The 22,787-nt window shown below is 50.5% G+C and overlaps 2 protein-coding genes across 7 annotated transcripts; one reads left to right on the forward strand and one right to left on the reverse strand.

Annotated features, from left to right (window-relative positions):
- Window positions 1-1,976: 1,976 nt before the first annotated feature.
- OGG1 (8-oxoguanine DNA glycosylase) lies at window positions 1,977-10,993 on the forward strand. Of its 6 annotated transcripts, none has more exons than XM_021717580.1 (7): window positions 1,977-2,155; window positions 2,769-3,016; window positions 3,562-3,741; window positions 6,619-6,800; window positions 7,871-8,021; window positions 8,154-8,203; window positions 10,973-10,993. In XM_021717580.1, exons 1-7 carry the CDS (start codon window positions 2,019-2,021, stop codon window positions 10,991-10,993), a joined length of 969 nt encoding a protein of 322 aa, XP_021573255.1. In that variant the 5' UTR covers window positions 1,977-2,018. The 6 variants fall into 6 exon arrangements, 4 of the variants coding, with proteins under 4 accessions (XP_021573255.1, XP_021573256.1, XP_021573254.1 ...); XM_021717581.1 differs by lacking the exon at window positions 10,973-10,993 and adding an exon at window positions 10,926-10,931; XM_021717579.1 differs by lacking the exon at window positions 10,973-10,993 and adding an exon at window positions 8,476-8,843.
- On the reverse strand, window positions 8,778-21,472 carry CAMK1 (calcium/calmodulin dependent protein kinase I). The gene is made up of 12 exons (XM_008068107.1): window positions 21,287-21,472; window positions 19,110-19,224; window positions 17,386-17,517; window positions 14,555-14,629; window positions 14,331-14,469; window positions 13,250-13,376; window positions 13,081-13,156; window positions 12,311-12,423; window positions 11,400-11,478; window positions 11,221-11,308; window positions 9,165-9,282; window positions 8,778-9,057 (listed from the first exon to the last, which is right to left on the reverse strand). The coding sequence occupies exons 2-12, from the start codon at window positions 19,190-19,192 to the stop codon at window positions 8,975-8,977; spliced, it is 1,113 nt and encodes a 370-aa protein (XP_008066298.1). The 5' UTR covers window positions 19,193-19,224; window positions 21,287-21,472; the 3' UTR covers window positions 8,778-8,974.
- Window positions 21,473-22,787: the final 1,315 nt, after the last annotated feature.

The following is a 22,787-nucleotide window of genomic DNA, read 5'->3' on the forward strand; positions in this document are numbered from 1 at the left end:
ACTGAGGCAAAAGGATACAAAAGAAAGTTTTGTGCTCTAGGGATGGTACATAATTGGGCCCAGTGGTCGCTGACTGATTTGCACACTACATATATAAGGCAATAACAGCAAAGATAAAATAGAGTTCCCATTTCCCATGCACCTAGGGAGTGGCAGGCCCTGTGCTAAAGCATCTGTAAGACACTTGGTTTCATGTAATCCTTGCAATAACTACGGGGTAGTTGAATAATAGGCTGGTTACCTCCACAAAGCTGCTGAGGCTTAGAAAATTTAAGTAACTTGCCAAAGTTCCCACAACTAGGAAGTCGCAGAGCTAGGATTTGAACCCAGGTCTGTTTGTCTGCAAAGCTGGCTCTTCAACCAATATGCCGAACTGCCAGAAGAAGAGTTAACTGCCGGTTTCTTCATGGATTCAGACCCCAAGCCCTTTACCAGTAGCATGGCCCAAGTGCCTCAGTCACTGCAGATGAGACCTTCCTCCTTGCTTAACTGGGAACAGAGCAGGGATGCAGAGGGTCGCTCTTCATTGATCTCCAGCCTTGGCATCTTTTCAAATTCAACCGGCATTTATTACAAGAATGCCCTCCAAGTGCTAGGCATCTGGGGGGTGGCATGGCTGTAGACGAGGTAGTCACAGGAGGAGACAGTTGCCTGAGGCCTTGCAGGCGCTGAAGAATGGAACTGCCATGAGGACCGCACTGGCCTGATGTTACACCACGCTCATGGTGCATGCTGTTAGGAACTATGGGTGGGACACAGATCAACGAGCTTCAGATCTTGCCCTTTAAGAACTTGCAGTCTAATCGTTGAGACACAACCAAAAGTCATTCCGCTAGAAGATGAAACGTGGTCCTGATAAGTTCGTATCTCCAAGTCTCTTGCTTTTCCGTTCGTGCCTTCCTCCAGAAGGGAAGATATCACATAATACATCTTCCTGGGTCCTGGCGGCTGGCACTGGCAACTGGACGAGGCAGCGAGTGGGCTGCCTCAGGGCTACCCACTGGAACCTGGATTCAACCCAGCGAGCTGCCTCTCTGGGCATCTGGGCCCAGCCCCCAACAAAGCCCCAGCACAGGCCGCATTCCGCGCAGGGGTGAGCAAATGGCGCAGTGAAGAAATGCCCAGGGCAGGCCTCTGGAGGCAGGAAGTTGGGAGGACGAGGCCCGGTAAGGAGGCCTTGGAGGGGGCAAGCTTAGCAACCGAGCGCTGAAGAGAAGCCCCTGGAGACACGTTGTGGAGACACTTCCGAGGGCTCTGAGGGGCCAGAGCTGTGTCCAGACAGAGTCTTGGTGAAGAGCCGGCTCAAAGGAAGCGGCCCGAGAAGAGCGAGTTTCTGACATTCTCGGTGGAGAAAGGCTCTGAGGACGGGCAGCCCTGAGGAACGAAGAGCCCTGAGGAGATCAGTCGGGAGGATTTGGGCCTCGCGGCGCACTTTGCGCCCGGTCCGCTGAGCGCGGCTATGGGACACAAGCGTGCCGAGTGCAGGCGTCCCGGGGGAGGAAAGGCCAATAACAGGTAGCGAGTCAACGCGCCAACCGCCTCGGCGCCTCGGTAAGGCCCGCCCACCCGCCACCACGCCCGGTTTCTCATTGGCGCCTCCCACTTCTCGGATTGGCTACCTCTAGGTCTTATAAGTGGCGCTGGAGCCCCACTTCCGGCGATAGCGAGGTCCGCCCACGGAGAAGCCGGAAGAAGCGCGCGCTTCCGAAAGTCCAGCAGCTGGGTAACAGCTGTGTGCGAGCAGAGGCCCTGGGGGCGGGGGAGGGGGCGGGACCTGCACCTCAGGGAAGCGGGAGGATTGGGGCAGGAGGTGGGGCTGCAGTGGGAGGGGCGGGGCTTTGGTGAAGGACGTGTGGCCCTGCAGGAAGTGGAGGAGTTAAATGAATTGAAGAGACTGAGAATTCCAGGACCCAGTAGGTTTGGCCTTAAGAGGCGTGGTCTCTGACGGGCTCTTTGGGCGCCGAGATGATCTAGTTCTGAGTGGGCAGGGCCATTATGGGGCGGAGGCTGGCGTGGAAATGGTAGCCCGCTGTATTCTGCACAGTAGCATGGGGCATCGTACTCTAGCCTCCTCCCCTACCCTGTGGGTCTCCATCCCGTGTCCACGCTCTGAGCTGCGCCTGGACCTGGTTCTGGCTTCTGGACAGTCCTTCCGGTGAGTGGGACCATGGCTCCTGACTCAGCACTGCCAGCAAGGGGTACGAAGGAATTATAGGGGTAATGGAAGAAACCCCAGGGTACAAAAGAGGAAACAGGCTTGGGTGGTCAGCTTTTATAAAGTAGGGTAGCCGGGCGCGGTGGCTCACGCCAGTAATCCCGGCACTTTGGGAGGCGGTGGTGAGAGGATTGCCTGAGCCCACAGGTTTGAGATCAACCTGGGCAATATGGCCCAGGTTGGTCTACAGTAAATCAAAAAATTAGCCGGTGGTGGCGCAGGCCTGTAGTTCCAACTACTTGGAAGGCTGAGGCAGAAGGATTGCCTGAGCCCAGCTGGGTGAGGTTGTGGTGGCCGTGAACGTGCCACACTGCACTCCAGCCTGGGCAAAGAGTGAGACTCAGACTCAAATGAATGAATGAATGAAATAAAGTAGAGGTAATCTGTCTATGCAGTATTATTGTAAGAATTAAGTAGTATAACCGATGTAAAAGATAACACTTTTACTTTGCAATTAGTAAATCAGTTTTGTACATGGAGCAGTTGTAGGATAGGAGAGACTCCAAAGTGAGCAAGAAGGGAATCTAAGGCTGCCTTGTACCTGGGAGCTTAGGTGGAGGGAACAAAGCCCTGCACACTGGAGTGGTGTACTGGCAGATCAAGTGTGGACACTGACTCAGACTGAGGAGCAGCTCTACTGCACTGTGTACCGAGGGGACAAGAGCTGGGATGGCAGACCAACACTAGAGGAGCTGGAGGCCGTGCGCAAGTACTTCCAGCTAGATGTCAACCTGGCTCAACTATATCACCATTGGGGTTCTGTGGACTACCACTTCCAAGAGGTGGCTCAGAAATTCCAAGGTGAGTACAGAGCCTGGGGTGGGGGCAGGGATCTTGGACACTGGTTAAGTTACTTCTTTGTGACTCAGTTTCACTAAAATGGGGATTATATGTACTTCATAGGATTAAAGGAGCTAATACATGAAAAGTGCTTAGAATAGTGCTGGCACATAGTAATAATTATTACGTTGTTCTTATCCTGCTGATCACCATAATGAAATGACAAGGACATTGAGCCCATTCCTGGCTGCAGGACCTGGGGCAGGTGCCTTCATTCATTCTGTAAATATATACAGAGCATCTGTCGTGTAACTGAGGATACAGCAATGAAGAGAGTAACACAAATCCCTCACATTGTGGCCTCTTTATCTGTAAAATGGGATGGTAAGTCAGACCTCACAAGATGCCATGTGGCATGAGAGGTCCCGTGTTGCTTTCTCTCACAATGCTGTCTCTCATTCCTCTGGGATCCCCCAGGAGTCTTAGTGCCTAGGTTCTGATCTGAGGGTGAGAAGAGGCCACTCCTGAGAGCAGGTACTTCTGTCCCCTGCCTTTCTGGTCCCCAGGTGTGCGACTCCTGCGACAAGACCCCGTCGAATGCCTTATCTCTTTCATCTGTTCCTCCAACAACAACATCACTCGCATTACTGGCATGGTAGAGCGGCTGTGCCAGGCCTTTGGACCTCGACTCATCCAGCTTGATGATGTTACCTACCATGGCTTTCCCAGCCTACAGGCCCTAGCTGGTGAGTAGATGGGTCTCCTGCCCCCAGGCCCTCCATCAGCTTTACTGGCCCTGGTAACCACCTTAAGGCTTCCTGACTTCCTAAAACCCTGGCCCTATCCAGAATCACACTGCCTGATCTGATCAGCTGGTCATCCTCCCTGTTCCTACCTGAAATGTCAGCTCTCACTAGTCTCTGCTTTTTGCCCAATGGGTTTATTGCTTCATCAGAAAAACATCTGTATACAGTGTATAGAAGTTTGGGGTTAAGAACATGCGTTCTGGAGACAGACTGCCTGAGTCTGAATCCCAACTCTGTTGCTTGGGCACATTATTTGGCATCTCTGTACTAAAATCTCTTCATATGTGAAATGGGATAATAATAGCACTTACCACTGTAATCCCGCGCTTTGGGAGGCTGAGGTGAGTGGATTGCCTGAGCCCGTGGGTTTGAGACCCGCCTAGGAAACTTAGTGAGACCTCATCTCTACAATAAATCAAAAAATTAGCCGGGTGTGGTATCGCGCGCCTGTAGTTCCAGCTACTTGGAAGACTGAGGCGGAAGGATCACTGGAGCCCAGCAGGTCGAGGCTGCGGTGGTCAGGAGCGGCCACTGCACTCCAGTCTGGGTGACAGAGTAAGACTCCAACTCAAAAAAATAAAATAAAATAAAATAAATTTTAAAAAATAATAGCACTTACCTATTAGGGCTGTTACAAGGATTGAATAAAAAAATACACATACCTGGCACAATGTTTGGCACATGGAAAGTATATGTAAAATTCAAGCTGGTATCACTACAGTGAACCAGACAATTTTGCATTCAAGAACACGTGTTCACAGCAGCCCTGTAAGGAAAGTATTTTAAGGGACAAATATCAATCAGCACTTGTGAGAACCACGCTAGGATAGGTGCTTGGGAACTGTATAGCAAGAAGACTGCCTGCCTCAAGAAAAGAGAATGTACTAGATGCTTAGAAACCTGATCTTGGCTGTGTACAGTGGCTCATGCTTGTAATCCAAGCACTTTGGGAGGTGGAGGCAAGAGGGTTGCCTGAGCCCAGGAGTTTGAGGCCAGCCTTGCCAACTTGATAAGACCGCCTCTCTGCAATAAATAAAAAATAAATAAACTGGGCATGGTGGTGCATGCCTGTAGTTCCAGCTACTTAAAAGGCTGAGCTGAAGGATCACCTGAACCCAGCAAGCTGAGGCTGTGGTGAGTGAGCATGCTACTGCACTCCAGTCTGGATGACAGAGTGAGAGTCCAACTCCAAAAAAAAAAAAAAAAAGCACAAGCTTTGGTGTCTCAGATCTTCTGCTACAAGGAGGTCCATGAGTAAGTGACTTTACCTCTTCTAAGCCCTTGTTTCTCCACCTGCAAAATGAGGAGGAAAAAAGTACTGTCTTCTGGGTTCTTGAGAAAAGTAAGCATGATATACCTAAAGCTATTATTATTTTTGGGAGTCAGAATCTCACTCTGTTGCTCAGACTGGAGTGCGGTGGCACACTCACAGCTACTGCGGCCCGGACCTGAAATCTTGGGCAATCCTTCCACTTCAGCCTCCCTGGGACTACAGGTATGCATCACCATGCCTGGTTGATTTTCTGACTTATTGTAGAGATGAGGTCTTGCCATGTTGCACAGACTTTTCTCAAATTCCTGGGATCCCAAAGTGCTAAGATTATAGGCATGAGCCACTGTGCTTGCCTGATTTTTTTTTTTTTTTTTTGAGTTGTAGTCTCATTCTGTTGCCCAGGCTGGAGGGCAGTGGCATACTCCTCAACCTGCTGGGCTCAGGCGATCCTTCTGCCTCAGCCTTCCAAGCAGCTACCATGCTTGGCTAATTTTTGGATTTATTGTAGAGACAAGGTCTTGCCAAGTTGCCCAGACTGGTCTCAAACCCAGGGACTCAGGCAATCCTCTCATCTCGGCCTCCCAAAGTGCTGGGATTATAGGGGTGAGCCACCATGCCCCCGCCTTTTTTTTTAATTGGAGTCTCACTCCGTCACCCAGACTGGAGTGTAGTGGCACACTCACAGTCACCCCAACATCAACCTGCTGGACTCTGGCGATCCTTCCACCCCAACCTTCTAAATAGCCGGAACTACAGGTATGCACTACCATGCCCGGCTAATTTTTTATTTATTGTAGAGACGAGGTCTTGCCAAGTTGCCCAGGTTGGTCTCAAACCTGCGGGCTCAGGCAGTCCACTCGCTTCAGCCTCCCAAAGTGCTGGGATTACAAGTTTTTTGTTGTTGTTGTTGTTGTCGTTTTAAGATATGGGTGCGAATGCTCTTTGGAAAGGTTAATGAACTTATCTGGGGAACTCTTCCAGGACAGCAGTCTTTCTCATTCCCTGTACTGGAGTTGGGCTCCAATGCCAGTGCATAGTAGGGGCTTAGAAGACATTTGTAAAGGGGCAGAACCTGGGCTTTAACCCTTTATTTTGCACATAAACATATCTCCTAGAAGGTGATGAGGTGGCTGGAGTTACATAGGAAAAGCATTCCTGGCCGGGAGTGGTGGCTCAAGCCTATAATCCCAGCACTTTGGGAGGCTGAGGTGAGAGGATTGCCTGAGCCCGCAGGTTTGAGACCAGCCTGGGCAACATGGTGAGACGTCATCTCTACAATAAATCATAAAATTAGTTGGGCGTGGTAGCATGCGCCTGTAGTTCCAGCTACTTGGAAGGCTGAGGAGGAAGGATCACTTGAGCCCAGCAGGTCGAGGCTGTGGTAGCCGGGAGCGGCCACTGCACTCCAGTCTGGGCGACAGAGTAAGAATCCAACTCAAAGGAAAAAGAAAAGCATTCCTGTGGGGAGAGGGTTCACATACTAGTCTGAGGGCAAAAAGGACTTGAGAATGTCTGATCCCTGCTCTCTTCCCCATTCCCCACAGGGCCAGAGGTGGAAGCTCACCTTAGGAAGCTGGGCCTGGGTTACCGTGCCCGCTACGTGAATGCCAGTGCCAAAGCCATCCTGGAAGAACAGGGAGGGTTGACCTGGCTGCAACAGCTACGAGAGGCCCCCTATGAGGAGGCCCACAAGGCCCTCTGTGCCCTGCCTGGAGTAGGCACCAAGGTGAGACCCAGGGAAGTAGGAGCTGCCCTCTCCAGCCACACTGAGAGTAAGGAGTAGGAAATGAAGTAAGTCTGAGAGCTGGGTGGAGGCTTGGCTTCTGGAGGCACAGCAGGAAGGGGAAAGAATATAAGCATATGTTTTCTGAGAGAAAGCAGAGTGCAAAAAGAGTATAAAGGGTATTGCCCCTTGAATGAATTTTGAGAAAGGCCATTGTTCAGGTACGTATATATGCTGCTATATGTATGCAGAAATTTCCAGAAGGAATTGCAGGAAATTTAAGTGTCTTTCTTTCTGGAGACAAATGGGAAGACATTTCCATGTTTTGTTCTTTTCTTGAAATTACATGTGCTTACAAAACTTTTATTTGGTGACAATAGGGTTAACTAGCAGTAGGATGACTGGAAATAGGGTATTTGTATTTTTGTTCTTTATACTTCTCTGTAGTTTAAAAAAATGAATTTTTGTGAATTTTTTTTAAAATAGAGACAGGGTTTCTCTATATTGCCTAGGTTATTCTCAAACTCCTGGCCTCAAGAGATCCTCCGCTTTGGCTTCCCAAAGCGCTGGGATTACTGTCACCACACCTGCCCAAAGATTTTTTAAAATTTTTATTTATTTATTTTTTGAATCAGAGTCTTACTGTGTCACCCAGGCTGGAGTGCAGTGGCACACTCATAGCCACTGCAGCCTCAGTCCACTGCGCTCAGGCTGTCCCTCCACCTTAGCCTCCCAAGTAGCTGGAACTAAAGGTATATAACACCATGTCCTGCTAATTTTCTTATTTACTGTAGAGACAAGGTCTTGCCAAGTTGCCCAGGCTGGTCTCAAACCCCTGGAGTCAGGCAATCCTCTTACCTCTGCTTCCCAAAGTGCTGGGATTATAGGCATGAGCCACCACGCCCGGCCTACAGCTATTTTTTAAAGTATTAATATATAATATATGTTGATTTAGAATATAGAACTATAGTAGCCTCAAGGTAAAGGAGGAAGCAGTGACTTGGGGGCTAGAAGAAGCATGCTGGCCAGATCCTGCCATTCCTCCTCAAGAACTCACTCTGTGTCTGTTAAAGGTGGCTGACTGCATCTGCCTGATGGCCCTAGAAAAGCCCCAGGCTGTACCTGTGGACGTCCACGTGTGGCAAATCGCCCAGCGTGACTACAGATGGCACCCCACTACATCCCAAGCAAAGGGCCCAAGCCCCCAGACCAACAAGGAACTGGGTGAGGAGAGTGGGATGCTTGGGCTGGTGGTGGGCTGAGATGGTAGAAATATGTCACTCTCTTAGTTACTTCTTCCTCAGACTCCATGAGCCATAGGGTCCTATTGATTTAGCTTCATCACTTCTGATTTAGGAAACTTTTTCCGGAGCCTATGGGGACCATATGCCGGCTGGGCCCAAGCGGTGAGTGTACCTAGGTTTCCCCTCCTCTTCCAGCCCAGCCACCCCACAGGACTTCTCCCCCAACTCTGACCCAGTAGACTCTTCCAGCAATCCATCCACATGGACTCTTCCACCACCACCACCGCCCAGGTGACCCTAAAGGACTCTCTAACTACCCAGCCCCAACCCCAGTGAACTTTTTTGCCCAGTCTGCTCCCTGCGACTCTTCCACCTCCCAGCACTGACACCAGCCCCGCCATCTCTGAACCCAGTGTGCCCTCCTTCCCACACAGACCTTACCTCCCCTACAGGTTCTGTTCAGTGCTGACCTGCGCCAACCCTGCTGTGCTCAGGAGCCTCCAGCAAAGCGCAAAAAGGGGTCCAAAGGGTCAAAAGGCTAAGTGGGGTGTGCCCTGGACAAAGGAATTCCCAAACATCTTTCCCCTCCACTCCCCACTTCTTTCTCCCCATCCCCCCCAGTCTCATGTTGGGGAGGGGGCTTGCTACAGCTACCTCAGGGGCCAGGCATCCCCAAATAACCAGTCAATTTGCACAACAAGGTGGGGGGTGGGCTACTTAGGGAGATAGAGCTATCTATGGTTTTATCTTCTTCCCTTTATTACAAGAAGGAACAATAAAATAGAAACATTTGTATGGAAAATGCCGTGAGGAGTGGTAGGGAAGGGAAAGGGTGAGGAGGGGGTGGGGCAGGGTAACTCCTCCATTCTGGGAAGGAGAGTAGGCTGCCCCCAACCCTTCCCATGCAGGGCACCTGACCCTAGATCCAGGGCCCTAGAGCTGGGGAGGCAGTGTGGGTGACAGTTCTGGTCCCGGCTCCACGCAGCAGTCTCGACAGCAGCATCCAGCCGCTGGCCCTGTGTGGGAAAAGAGAACAGAGCTGGCTACAGGGGCAGACCCTCCATTCTAGCCTGGGTGCCTCTTCATGGACCACCCATGCTCTTCCACAGAGCCCTGCTCTCACCCCCAGCTGCTGGGGTCAGCAGCTCTCCGTGGCTTGCCGTCTGTCCCTGCCCCTCCTGGCTTGTGCCCAGCTGCAGCTTCCTCATGTGCCGCACGACTGCTGTGGCATTGAAGGCTTGCTGTGGCGAGAGAGGGGAAAAGGGACTTTTGAGAGAGTGGGGGCTAGTGGTAGGGTTCTCCTATTTTAACTTAGATGCTATTTATTGATTCTCCTAAAACTTCTCAAACCTCTACAAGGCTTTATTAAATTATATTCAAAGTATGTATTTATGCACATATATTAACCGTGTGTATACATATATCTGAACAGATTTATGTAACTCTCTACATATAATTCTTTTTAAAGAGACAGGGTTTCATTCTGTGTCCCAAGATGGAGTACAGTGGCATGATCATAGTTCATTGTAGTCTCAAACTCCTGGGCTCAAGTGATCTTCCCACCTCAGCCTCCCAAGTAGCTGGGACTACAGGTGTGAACTACTGCACCCAGCTAATTATTTCATTTTTTCTAGTGGTGGTGGGGGGGGGTCTTTCTTTGTTGCCCAGGTTGTTCTCAAACTCCTGGGCCTCAACTGATTAAGGCCACCTTGGCCTCCCAAAGTGCGGGATTACAGGCATGAGCTACCACACCTGGTATACATATAATTAAGTCTTAGTCATATATAATAGTAAACAATATATATGTCAGGCAATGCTCTAAGCACTATATATAGTAATTAATTTAATCTTCACAAAACTTTTTTTTTTTTTTAGTCAGAATCTCCCTCTTCACTCTGTTGCCAAGACTGGAGTGCAGTGGCACAATCATGTGCCACCCCAGCCTCTACCTGTTGAACTCAGGCAATCCTTCTTCCTTAGCCTTCCAAGTAGTCAGAACTACAGGGGTGTGCCACCACACCCAGCTAATTTTTTAACTTATTGTAGAGACGTCTCACCAAGTTGCCTAGGCTGGCATCGAACTCCTAGGTTCAGGCAGTCCTCTCGCCTTGGCCTCCCAAAGTGCTGGGATTACAGATGACCATGCCCGGCCCACAAAACTCTTTGAGGTAGGCACTATTAACATCACTATCTTCAAAGGAAGAAACTGAGTGCAGAGAGGTTAAGTAACTTGCCCAAGTATATGCATGCATGCATGCATGTGTGTTTGTGTGTATCAGTCTCTAGTCAACATATTCACCAAGATGTCCCACATATCCCTCTAATTCTCCATGTCCAAAACTAAAGTCATCCTCTCGAGGCATGTTCCTGCCCCTGAGATCGCCATCTCAGTCATGATTCCACTGTCCACTCTGTCCTCCCATACAATCCTGGGCCAGCCCTTAATAAGATCTCTTTCCCCAGACATCCATTCCATCATCACTTCTTGTCGATTCTGCCTCCTAAATGACTCCTGCATCAACCACTGTTCTCTATTCCTGTCACTACTGCTCTGGTCTAAACCCTCACCATCTCCTGCCTGCATCTCCACCACAGTGTCCTGATGAATCTCTGTGTTCACTCCATGCTGTTATCGGCATCCTTTGAGCCTTTCAAGGGGAAAATTTCTGCTTAAGATTCTTCTGGGGCTGCTCAGTGCCCTCAGGATCAAGTTGGTGCTCCACTGAAGCCCCAAGTAGCCTGGCCCTACCTGCTTCTCCAGCCTAGGCTCCTGCCTCTCAATCTGCTCAGCAACTCCACTCTAGCCAGTCTCAGCACTTGTACTTCTCTGAATAGCTGCAGACATTATTCCACTGTGCCTGGCTAATTTCTACACAACTGACAGCTCTGACATGTCATTACCACCTTTCTGACCTTACCCAGACCCCAGAGGCTGGATCAGATGCCTCCTGAAGAATTATAGACTGTTCTTCCTCTAGACTTGGAGGTCAGGGACACTCTCTGGAATAGAATAGGTGTCAGGGAGCGTTTGTTGAATTAATGCATGAAGTCCTTGGGTAGGCGTGCTGAGCAGTTAGTGTGTGCCCAATTTGATGTTGGGTGCTGTGTGAGCTGAGCCTGGATGGGGGTGGGGAGAAGTCTGGGGAGGCCAGGACCCAGGATGAGGGACACGGACTCACCTTCCACTTGCTCTTGGCAAAGTTCTTCTTGATCTGCTCACTCACTGACTGGTGGATATTCTTATCTAGAGCCGTGTCTCCTGCAATCCTAAGAGGGATATGTGGAGAGTTGCCTGTGAGGGCAGGCAGGCCTGGGGGCCCATACCCCACCCCAACCCACAGCTTATGGGAACTCTCACCATGGGTGCTGCAAGGCCTGCTCACAGGTGAACCTCTTCTCTGGATCCTTCTCCATCAAGTGCCGGATGAAATCTTTGGCTGAACCCCCAAGACAAAAGTAAAGACAGAGACAGCGTGATAGTGCCTGTGAACACCTCCAAGATATAGGATCCACTCCCTCAGGGTTGGCAGAGATGGCCAGAGGCAACACAGAGAGGCCAGATCTTTTCATGCATGACCTCACCTGGCCTTTGCTCTTCTTCTAACACCCTTACTCCCACCTCAACCCTTCCAGCTCTCCCTCTCTTAAGGAAAACTTGCCCTTTTTTTTTTGAGTTGGAGTCTCACTTTGTCACCCAGGCTGGAGTGCAGTGGCATGCTCACAGCCACTGCAGCCTCGACCTGCTGGGCTCAGGCCATCCTTCTGCCTCAGGCCTCCAAGTAGCTGGAACGACAGGGCATGCGCCACCATGCCTGGCTAATTTTTAAATTTATTGTAGAGATGAGGTTCCGCCATGTTGCTCAGGTTGGTCTCGAACCTCTGAGCTGAGGTTAATTCTTTTGCCTCCGCCTCCCAAAGTGCTAGGATTACAAGCATGAGCCACCGCACCTGACCTAAGAAAAACTTGTTCTTAAAGAATCTACTTAGTGTATTCCCATTGATGTGTAATGAAATGATATGGCTTCACAGTTTTGCTTCCTAATGGGAGCACAAATGGAAGGATTAAAACAAGTTTCTCAGACTGGGGGGCCAAGCAGAGGGAAGAACCCTGAGTAGGTTATCTGGTCTCCAAGACAGCTTAGTCTGGGGCTGGAGAATCTGACAGAAGGAAGGTAGTAGGGAAACTACCCCCACCCCCGCCACCCCCCAAAGCAGATGAGAAAGGTACCAGAGGCAGGGCCCAGGGTAAGAAGGCAAAGCCAAGAATACCAGAGTCAGAGATGTCGTCCCAGTAAGGAGAGTCAAACTCATACTCGGCCTTCAAAATCTGTTCAAAAAGTTTGGCATCATTCTCATCATAGAAGGGCGGATAACCACAGAGCCTGGGCAGAGAGAAATTCATCCTCATTTCCACTTCCTGTGCACTCACTGACATGGGTTGAGCTTTGGGGCAGTCCCAGGGGTCAGGCAGGACCCACAGGAAGCAGTTCCCCCTTAGTAAACTCTGTCCCTCCCCTCCTCCTCACTCCTGTCTAGCTACACTGGCCTTCTTTCTGTTCCTTGAACACGCTGCCATCTGGCCCTCTTCAGGGCCTTTATACTTGCTGTCCCCTCTGCCTACACCACTTTCCCCCCATACCTTAAATGTTTGACTCCGTCACTGCACTTGGATGTCACCTCTACAATAAGGCCTTCCCTGACCTCCCCACCTGAAATGGCATCATCCCTGTCTCCCTACACCAGCTTGATTTTTCTCCACAGCCTTCTTTATAACCTGATGCTATTTTGAAGATTTATTTACTTGTTGATTGTCAGTTTCCCCTAGTGGAAGGTCAGCTCCCTGAGGGCAGGGTTTACTCTCTGCTAAATCCCCAGTGCTTGGCACAGTGCCTGAAACATAGTATCTATCGAATAAAGTAATATTAGTAATTAATTGGTAGCAATAACTACAATTAAAGAAAGGAAGGAATAGCAAAGGGAGGAAAGCAGGGAAGAGAACAACTCGAGCCACACCCTGCCATGGCCAAGCCCGCACTTACAGGATGTAGGCAATGACCCCAATGGACCAGCAATCCACGGCCTTGCTGTAGGGCTTCTGGGCCAGGACCTCAGGGGCTATGGAGAGAAGGGGACATGGTGGTGACCAATCTCTGCCTTGCAGTTCATGGTCCCTACCCCTTCCACAGCCCAGCCTAGGGCCCTTCGCACCCACGTATCCCGGGGTCCCGCAGGCAGTGGAGAGCACACTGCCCGGGTCCTCCATCTTGGAGAGGCCAAAGTCGGAGATCATGATCTTGGAGTCTTCATCCAGGCTGTAGTACAGCAGATTCTCTGGCTTGGGGGTAGGAGGGAGGGGAAGAGGTAGTCAGAGATAGCTAGAGGCTGGTAGAACCTTCTGCCTCCCCAAGCACCCCCTGAGAAACAGTGGACACCCCCAAAACCACGGTGGCTTCATGGCTGCCATCTTGGCTGGAGGGATAAGAATATCAAGGAAGTTCTCAAAAAAACCAAAAGTTCCAGAAAGAACAAAGGCTAAGGGGGTTTGGGAGGGAACGTTCTATAAACTTCAGGTGTGTATTGTAACCCTCAAGAAATTTTTGAGTGCTTCATGTCATTCTTACCACATCCCTGCAGGCCAGTCTGAACAAACTATTTTACAGATGAGGAAGCTGATGCCTTCAGAGGCAAAGTGATTTGCCCAAGAACCCACGGTTAAGGAGTAACAGGGCCAGAATTCAAAACCAGATCTGTCCCCCAGTGCTCTTCTCCTAAACTGGAATGAGATGTACTACAAAATGTTAACACCATCGCTGTCTCTAAGGAGTAGGATTTCCAGGATTTCTGGCTTTTTTCTTTTTTTTTTTTTTAGTTGGAGTCTCACTCTGTCACCCAGACTGGAGTGCAGTGGCCGCTTCCGGCCACCACAGCCTTGACCTGCTGGGCTCCGGCGATCCTTCCGCCCAGTCTTCCAAGTAGCCGGAATTACAGGCATGCGCGACCACGCCAGGCTGATTTTTTGATTTATTGTAGAGATGAGGTCTCGCCAAGTTGCCCAGGCGGGTCTCGAACCTGCGGGCTCAGGCAATCCATTCACCTCAGCCTCCCAAAGGCGCGGGATTACAGGCTGAGCCACCGAGCCCAGCTTGGCTTTCTTGATGCTTTGCTGTCCCATCCAACTTTTTTTCAAGGCTCGGTGAAGGGGTAAGAGGTGCCCAAGGTGAGACAGTGCAAGGTCTGCAATGGCCCAACCCCTGGGTGCCCCAACTCACCATACTCCCTTGAGCCCCACCTTGAGATCCCGGTGTACGATGCCCAGGTCATGCAGGTACTTGACAGCATCCAGCACCTGGAAGATGAGGCGGCTGGCATCCCGCTCTGTGTAGAAGCCTTTTTCCACAATGCGGTCAAACAGCTCGCCGCCCGATACCCTGCAGCAAGGGATAGGGCAGTCTGGCCAAGAGAGTGGAGGCAGCAGGAGGAAGTGTGAGGAAAGGGCAGAGGTGGGCCACTCACAGCTGCATGATGAGGTAGAGGTGGCCCCCACTTTCATAGATGTCATCCAGAGCTATGATATTGGGGTGCTTGATCCTGAAAAGAGAAATGAGGTGGTTCAGCTAGGCACAGTGGCATGCACCTATAGTCCCAGCTACTTGGGAGGCTGAGACAGGAGGATCACTTCAGCCCAGCAGTTCTAAGCTGCAGTGTGCTATGACTGCACCTGTGAATAGCCATGCACTCCAGCCTGAGCAACATAGCAAGATGCCAACTCATTGAAAAAAAAAAAAAAAGATGTGATTCAGAGCTAAGGACAACTCAACCACCTCCCCACCACCTGCAAACCTAGGCAGTAGAAACGTAGGATATAGGCCTCAAAGCGAAAAACTGATTTACCGTGATTTATTATAATTTCTTGGGAGGCAAGAGAACTGAGGTGTAAACACTGAGTTCTGGCATCAGACAGATCTAGGTCCAAATCCTGCCTCTATCATGTGCTATTTGGTTACAAGTCTTTTCACCTCACAGCACTGATCAATATATGAGGGTTTTTTTTTGTTATTGTTGTTAATTTTTTAAAGACAGGGTCCTTCTGTTGGCCAGGCTAGAGTGCAGTGGCTATCCACAGGTGTGATTGTAACACACCTGTGTTCAAAGTCTTGAACTCCTGGGCTCAAGCAATCCTCCTGTCTTGGCCCCAGAGTAGCTGGGACTATGGGTGCATCACCACACCCAGCTGATGTATAACTTTTTTAAAGAGTTTCCTGGCTGGACTCAGTGGTTCACACCTATAATCCTAGGACTTTGGGAGACTGAAGCAGGAGGATTGCTTGAGGCCAAGAGTTCAAGACCAGCCTGGGCAACACAGTGAGATCCCATCTATACAGAAAATAAAAATTAAAACATATAAAAATTTTAGCCAGGTACTGTGGCTCACGCCTGTAATCTCAGCACTTTGGGAGGCAGAAATGAAAGAATTGCCTGAGCCCGAGGGTTCAAGACCAACCTGGGCCATTTGGCGAGATCTTGTCTTTACAATAAATGAAAAAATTAGCTGGGTGTAGTGGCACATGCCTGTGGTTCCAACTATTTGGAAGGTTGAGGTGGCAGGATCCCCTGCTCAGCATGTCAAGGCTGTGGTGGCTGTAAGTGTGCCACTGCACTCCAGTCTGGGTGACAGAGTGAGACTCTGACTCAAAAAAACAAAAAACAATTAAAATTTAAAAATATAAAAATTTTAGCTGGGTGTGGTGGCTCACGTCTGTGATCCCAGCACTTTGGGAGATGGAGGCGAGAGGATTGCCTCACCCCAGGGGTTCTAGACCAGCCTGGGCAACTTGGCAAGACCTCGTCTCCACAATAAATTTTTTAAAGTATGCCATGCTTACTGGCACACTCCTGTGGTTCTAGCTGCTTGGAAGGCTGAGGCGAAAGGATTGCCCAAGCCTAGCAGGTCGAGGCTGCTGTGGCTGTGAGCATGCCATTGCACTTCGGCCTGGGTGACAGTGGGACTCCAACTCCAAAATAATAATAATAATAAGCTAAAATAATGCCAATGATAGTACTTCCATCAAAGAGTTGGGGTAAGGATCTCATGAGATAATGCAGGTAAGATGCTTGGCACAGTGCCTAGCACATAATAAAAACTCAATACATGAACCAATAAAAGTAATTGATCTTATGATGTGAAAGATTCAGCTGTGCCACAAACTGGCTTTGTAACTGTGGGCAAGACCCTTGTCCTCTAGGCTTCATTCTCCTAGCTGCCCTCAGCCCCTGATGGAGACGGACTGTAAGTGAAGATTCTCTACAAACTCCAGTGAAGGCAAGCAGCTCCATATCAACATGAGCAAGTCATAGACCACTTAGTTGTGGATTTAGCCTGAGGGTCAGCAGACAGCATTTTTTTTTAAGTTAGGATCTCATTCTCTTGCCCAAGCTGAAGTGCAGTGGTAAGATCATAGTTCAGTGTAACCTTGAACTCCTAGGCTCAAGTAATCCTCCTGCTGAAGTAATAGGGAGGACTACAGGCTCATGTCAGCACACAAGGCTGATTTTTTATTTTTTGTAGAGATGGGGGTCTGGCTATGTTGCCCAGGCTGGTCTTAAACTCCTGGCCTAAAGAGATCTTCCTGTTGCCGGTGCAGTGGCTCATGCCCATAATCCCAGCACTTTGGTAGACGGAGATGAGAGGATTGCCTGAGCCTGAACAACATGGCAAGAACTTGTTTCTATAATAAATCAAAAAATTAGCTGGCATGGTGGTGCATGCCTGTGGTTCCAGCTACTTGGAAGGCTGAGGTAGAAGGATGGCCTGAACCCAGCAGGTCGAGGTTGCAGTGGCCATTGAGCATGCTACTGCACTCCAGCCTGGGTGACAGAGTGAAACTCTGACCCAAAAAACAGAGATACTCCTGCTTCAGCCTCCCAAAGTGCTTGGATTACAGACATGAGCCACTGCACCCAGCCAGACAGGCATTTTACAACTTGTTGAGTGGTTTTAATATATGGAGGGAAATTGAGGTAGGTCTAAAGATAACACCAGTTGAAATATGTGGGTCCAAGCTGTGTTCAGGATTGACCTTGAGAACTGATTGAATAGATTAAATCACTATAAATAAGCACTGGCATCTCAATCACATATGTCATGTTAGCTGTTGCACCAGGCACTTAAATAAAGGACCCTTACTGTTCCCCGCAACCCTGTCAAGTGGAAATCATTATCCCCATTTTATAAGTAAGCAATTTGCAGCTCAGAGTTTAAATGATTTGCCCAAAGCAGGGAAGGGCAGGACAGGAGGGTCAAGGTAGGGTCAACCTAGGGCAGGGACAGGCTGTGGCCCACGCACTTGTGCAGGACAGTGATCTCATTCTCCATGCTGCCCTCCTTGCCCTCCAGGGCCTTCTTGGCGATGCATTTGATGGCCACCAGCTTCTGCGTCCTCTTGTCTTCTGCCAAGATTACCTCCGAGAAAGCCCCCCTATGTGGAAAGGGTATTCACAAGGTTAGCTAGAACCCCAGTTTCCCTCCAGACTCTCTTCCATTCTCCATGGTTTATATGATGACCACCTCTAGACCAAGGCCTGGCCAGTCAGAGTAGTCTATCCCCTCGCCACAGTAACCGGTCATGTGATGCAAGCAAAGTTACTGGCTTTGAGAATGAGGCTGTTTCCTGCTAAGCTAGTAGAATGTAAGCCTGGAGCTATTGGTGATTATCTCTGCCACCACTTAGTAAGAGCCTGCTTGAGAATGAAGCCAACACAAAGGAAGTCAGACCTGAAAAATGTTTCTTGATAACATCACATGGGCCTCTGGATATAGCCATGCCTAAAGTCTACACCTGAGCTTTCTGACTGCTCTGTTGATTCATTCCTTTTTCTGCTAAAGCCAATTTGAGTCATGGATAATTTAACATCTTTTAGAACCTGGAAGAACCATCAGTGTCACCTGGAAACTTTTTAGAAATACAGAATCTTAGGACCCACCCCAGAGTACTAAATCAGAATCTACATTTTAACAAAATCCTCAGGTGATTTATATTCTTACTGAAATGAAATCATTTACTGTAAAGTTCACTGATTAAGGAGGGTTTACTAGGGCATTATTTTCATATCTATTTGCTTTCCTGGGGAGAATAAGAAGTTATAAATGGATGTAAAGCATTTCTCATGGAGAAATTTAAATCATCGGGGAAAACTAGTGACTGTGATAACGTCATCACTGGGTTCACAATCTTGTCCCTCTCCAATTTACCCTGTAAGCTGTGGTTGGGGTGACTATCCTGAATTACAAATCTGCCAAAAAATCGTAAATGTCTTCCTGTGACCCATAGGATAATGTCCAGCCTCCTTCAAGGCCCTACACAAACTGTTCCTCTCTCATCTCCAGCCTTTTCCATCCACTCTTCCTCAGCCTCTGATTTAAAGCTCCACCAGACTCCGCCCCTTTCCACACATACCATGCCTCTGAGCCTTTGGTTATGCTATTCCTTCTGTCTAGAATGCCCTTCTTCCTCTCTGACAGGTACACACTTACCCATCCTTCAGGCCCCAGATCCAAGCTTCCTTCTCCAGGAAGTTTTCCCCCAGGCAGAAGCACAGCTTTCTCTGGCTCTACAAAGCCCTCATTCCCAATCTTAACTGGAACACAGCACACACCCTGTTGTCATTTTCTCTGGTCTGTCTCTCTCACGTGTATGGGATCATCTTGAGGGGCAGAGACCAGGTCTGAGCTATTTATAGATTTCTAGCACCAAGAACAGAGCCATGTCCAGCCTCAGTTTCCAAACCTAGGCTAGAACACCCAGCTCTTGGCAGCAAGTTAGATAGACTGGCCCCTTCACTCTCACCTGCTTCTCTCTTCAACAACAACCCAGCTCTGGGAAGAGCAGTCCCTGTCCCACCCATTGCCAGCCAGAAGTGAATTGCTGGGGCCAGTCTAGGCCCTAGGCAGAGCTGCCACACGGCCTGGGCTGCAGGAAACAGGAAGCATTGATCAACTGACCAGAGGAAGTACCACCCGGAACTCAGCGTCCTTCAACCAGCCAGTCCCCCATCCTGCCCCAAGACTCACGTGCCAAGAACATCTCGGAAGTCATAAATGTCTCTGATGTCCTCTGCCTGCTTCCAGCTGGGGCCTTCCACTGCCCCTGGCATGGTCCACTGCCCCCCAGCCACAGCCAGGGCTCCTAGGAAGAGAAATGGAAGGAGGAGACTCAATGGGGCCAGCCTTCTGCCTGGGAATTTTCTTGCAAGCCCTATTCAGTCATTCAACCTGCATTAATTCATTCCTTGATTTATTCATTTGACAAAATTATTCAACAAACATTCATTCATTCACCAGTCATTTGTTTATTCAACAACATCCATTCAACAAATTCTTATGCCTAGAGAAAAGTCTTTCATGGTGACAGCAAAATTCTTTATTCAACAAAGTCATGCATTCATTCATTCAATTATTCAAGCTCACTTCCCAGTTTCCGCCTCTCCAAATCCAAACACTCAGGGAAACCCTGACCTCTGGCAGTACAACAAATAAAACCCCAGAGCAGCTGGTAGATGTGCACAGCCTGGAAGATCCCCCTGCCCCCAGAACCAGCAATGTCCCAGCCCCACCCTGGGAATTGCTGGGGTGTATCCTCTCCCTCCTCCTTTTTCTCCCCTCCTGGCCTCTCAGAAATCAGGTTTCCGGCAGCCTGGGCTTCCAGCAATATCTCAGCCACATTTTAAAATAGCTCTTTCTGCACTGTTACCACGGTAACAGCAGCAACAGCTGGAGCTCCCCAAACCTCTCCTTCCGACTCCCCATCTAGGTCCCAGCAGCCTGAGAAATGGTCCTAGCCCCATCTCACCAAGATCCAACCTGGGCCTTCCCCTGCTGAGACCTCTGTCTCATCCAGATGGAGAGGGTGGGAGCTCTCCCCATTTATCAGGTGGAAAATGGGAAGACTGAAGTTTCACGTGGATGGAGGCTGGTCCAGATGCCCATGTGACACCCTGTTGGGGCCCCAGCTAAGCTTGCTGAGGGCAAAGGCCATGGAGGAGCTGCCCTCAAGGGTCTTTCTGGTATGAAGCCAAATTGGGGCCCAATCACAGAACACAGGATCTCAGCCCTATTGCAGGCACATAGAGGGTGAGGCCAAAACAGCCCAGCATACTACGTGACCTCTCTCTTTTCCTCTGGGGACGGTGCCCTGACTAGAGCCCCTGCTACGAGATTCCACTCCTTGAATAGGACCTTGTTCCCAGGGGACCCTGGCCACCCATCCCAGTGGCACAGTCCACATACATGCCTGCACCAGACATCCCACACTAAGCTGCATCCATACCCCTGAACCAAACATCTGCCTCCCAGATCCAGCACACCTTGGAGGCAGATCCCGTGACACCTGATCATACAAGTGCACCCAGACAGCCCACAGCTCCACACACACATTCCCCCAGACATTCTTACATCTGAACACTTACTTGCCTGTCCATCCAAACAACCTTCACCCAAAACTCACATCCACATGCACCTGGACAAGATGATGCCCAGACACAACACACACTCCACAGTCCCATATACAGACACCCCAGATTCACTCATATCCTGCAGCCTCAGCTCCTCCATTCCATATCCTAGGAGTTTCTATACTCCAACCCAAACCAAACGCCAACTCCTTACAGGCATAACTCCAAACATCCTTAGTACACAATGGTACACCGCCTTCCAACTCTGACTTAGTACCCTTAGAGCCAAATACCAGCACATACAGCACCTGAACACCCCTCTGCAACAAAAACCACTGATTCCCAGATATCCCCACCCATAAGGATACCCTTACACAAGGCACTGCAACCCCGTGTCCGATCCACATGCCTGTCCTAAGACATTAATTAGTACACCCTACTCCCGCCCCCACATCTGTACCTCCAAATGCCCACGCTCTTCCACATTCAGGGCCAGCTGAATGCGCGCGCACAGACACACACACGCACACGCACACACACACACACACGCACGCACACACGCACAGGCCCCCGCCTCCCCACCGTCCTCTGTTGCCCACTCAGTTTCCCATGGGCCTGCCTGGCACCAGCTGGGCCCGGGGCAGAGGTGGGGGAGAAAGGCCCAGCCCTGCCCGTCAGGGTCCAGCCCGCCCAGGAGGATACCCAGCGGCCGTTCCTTGAGGGAGGACACTGGTGGCTGGGGGTTCCCGCCGTTCCCCCGCAGCGCCCAGGGGCGCAGGTGGCGGCCCCCGGCTGTACCTGCGGCTGCCCCGCCGCGGGGCTGGCTGGAAGGCCCGAGGTGGCTGGCGCCGAGCTCTGGCCGCCGTCCGCAGCCGCTGCGCGCCCGGCCGCCCGCCCGCTCCCTCGCTCGCTGGCTGGCTCTCTTCTGGGGCTCGGGCTCAGGCTCGGGCTCGCTGGCTCTCTCCGCCCGCCTGCGGCTCTGATGTCAGTGGAGGAGGAGCCTGCGGCGGAGGGACCGGGATTGGGAGGCGAGGCGCTCTGGACCCGGGGAAAGGGCGCGGGGTCGGGGGCCTTACTGGTTCGGGTCGGAGATGCCCTGCGAGGCGCTTCCGGCCCTTAATCTCCAGTAGGGCTCCATTCCGCAGAGGGGACAGCTGAGGCCCAGAAAGAAGGGGGTTTTAAAATCAGCAGTTGGTCAGAGGCAAAGTAGGATTCGAATCCACATCTGTCTGAAGCCAGAGGCTGGCCAGTTTCACCCTGTTGCCTCGTGAATTTTCTTTTAGACCAGTTATGCGATCCCCTTTAGGAATCCCGGGCTCCTTCTCCCCTCCTCTCTTCCCCTCCCCTCCAGGGTCCGAAGAGAATCGAGCCCACAGAGTTGCTCACAAGACCGGTGGAGGGTGGGGGGTGGGAGAGGAAGGAAAGCATAAGCAACGAAAAAAGCCGAAGCAGTCCCAGGGTGGGGGCCCCACTTAAGAGGCGGAAAAACTGAGGCCCGAGGTCCCTCGGGGAGACAGAGCTGAGATTCCAGTCCCTCAGAGCGGGTGTGGTGCGCTCAGGGACTGGAACAGAGCAGGGAGGGGAAAGTTAAATAAGGATCCTGAAGGAAGCCGGCCAAAAAGGACTGAGATGCCACGTGACTGGCCAGGCTCCGGGGGCCTATGGCTAGGAGCGCAGCTGGGAAGTGGGGGCACGAAGCCAGCTTCTGGGACGGCAGGCAAGGGACCAGAGGTCGGCTTTGCGCAATGCCTTCGTTGGGAAGAAATTCGGTGCCGGGTGGGAAGAGAGCGAAGCAACTCGCAGGAACTGTGGGTGGGGCTGAACTGGGGCCAGCCGGAGGAAGCAAGCTGCTTGGGACCCCCATCCACCTCCACCGACCTCCCAGTGACACTCCCCACCCTGAATTTCTGAATTTTCCAGCTTGAGGTAGGGAGAAAACATGAAATGAGTTGCTTACTCCCGACTCATTTCAACTGGCTTTTCTCTCTTATCAAAAGGTGTTTAATTTATTATGCCCATTTTACAGATGAGAGAAGATAGCTGAGGTTCCTAGAAAGGCTTTGGAGTCTGACTGACCTTAGCCATGCTTTACCTCTCCAGTTTCTTCATCTGGAATATGAGAATATTAATGATTGACTCAGAATTCTCCTGAGAATTCTATAAGATAATGATGTTAAGTTCCTAGAACACAATAGTTCAAAAGATGACAGCTAGACCCGGGGAAGTGGCTCACACCTTGGCAGGCAGAGGTCAGGGGATTGCCTTAGCCCAGGGAATCCCTGGGCAACAGGGAATCCCC

The sequence above is a fragment of the Carlito syrichta genome, unplaced genomic scaffold (genome assembly GCF_000164805.1).
Source record: "Carlito syrichta isolate Samal-C Ts95f unplaced genomic scaffold, Tarsius_syrichta-2.0.1 Scaffold309865, whole genome shotgun sequence".
In the NCBI taxonomy this organism is placed as follows: Eukaryota; Metazoa; Chordata; class Mammalia; order Primates; family Tarsiidae; genus Carlito; species Carlito syrichta.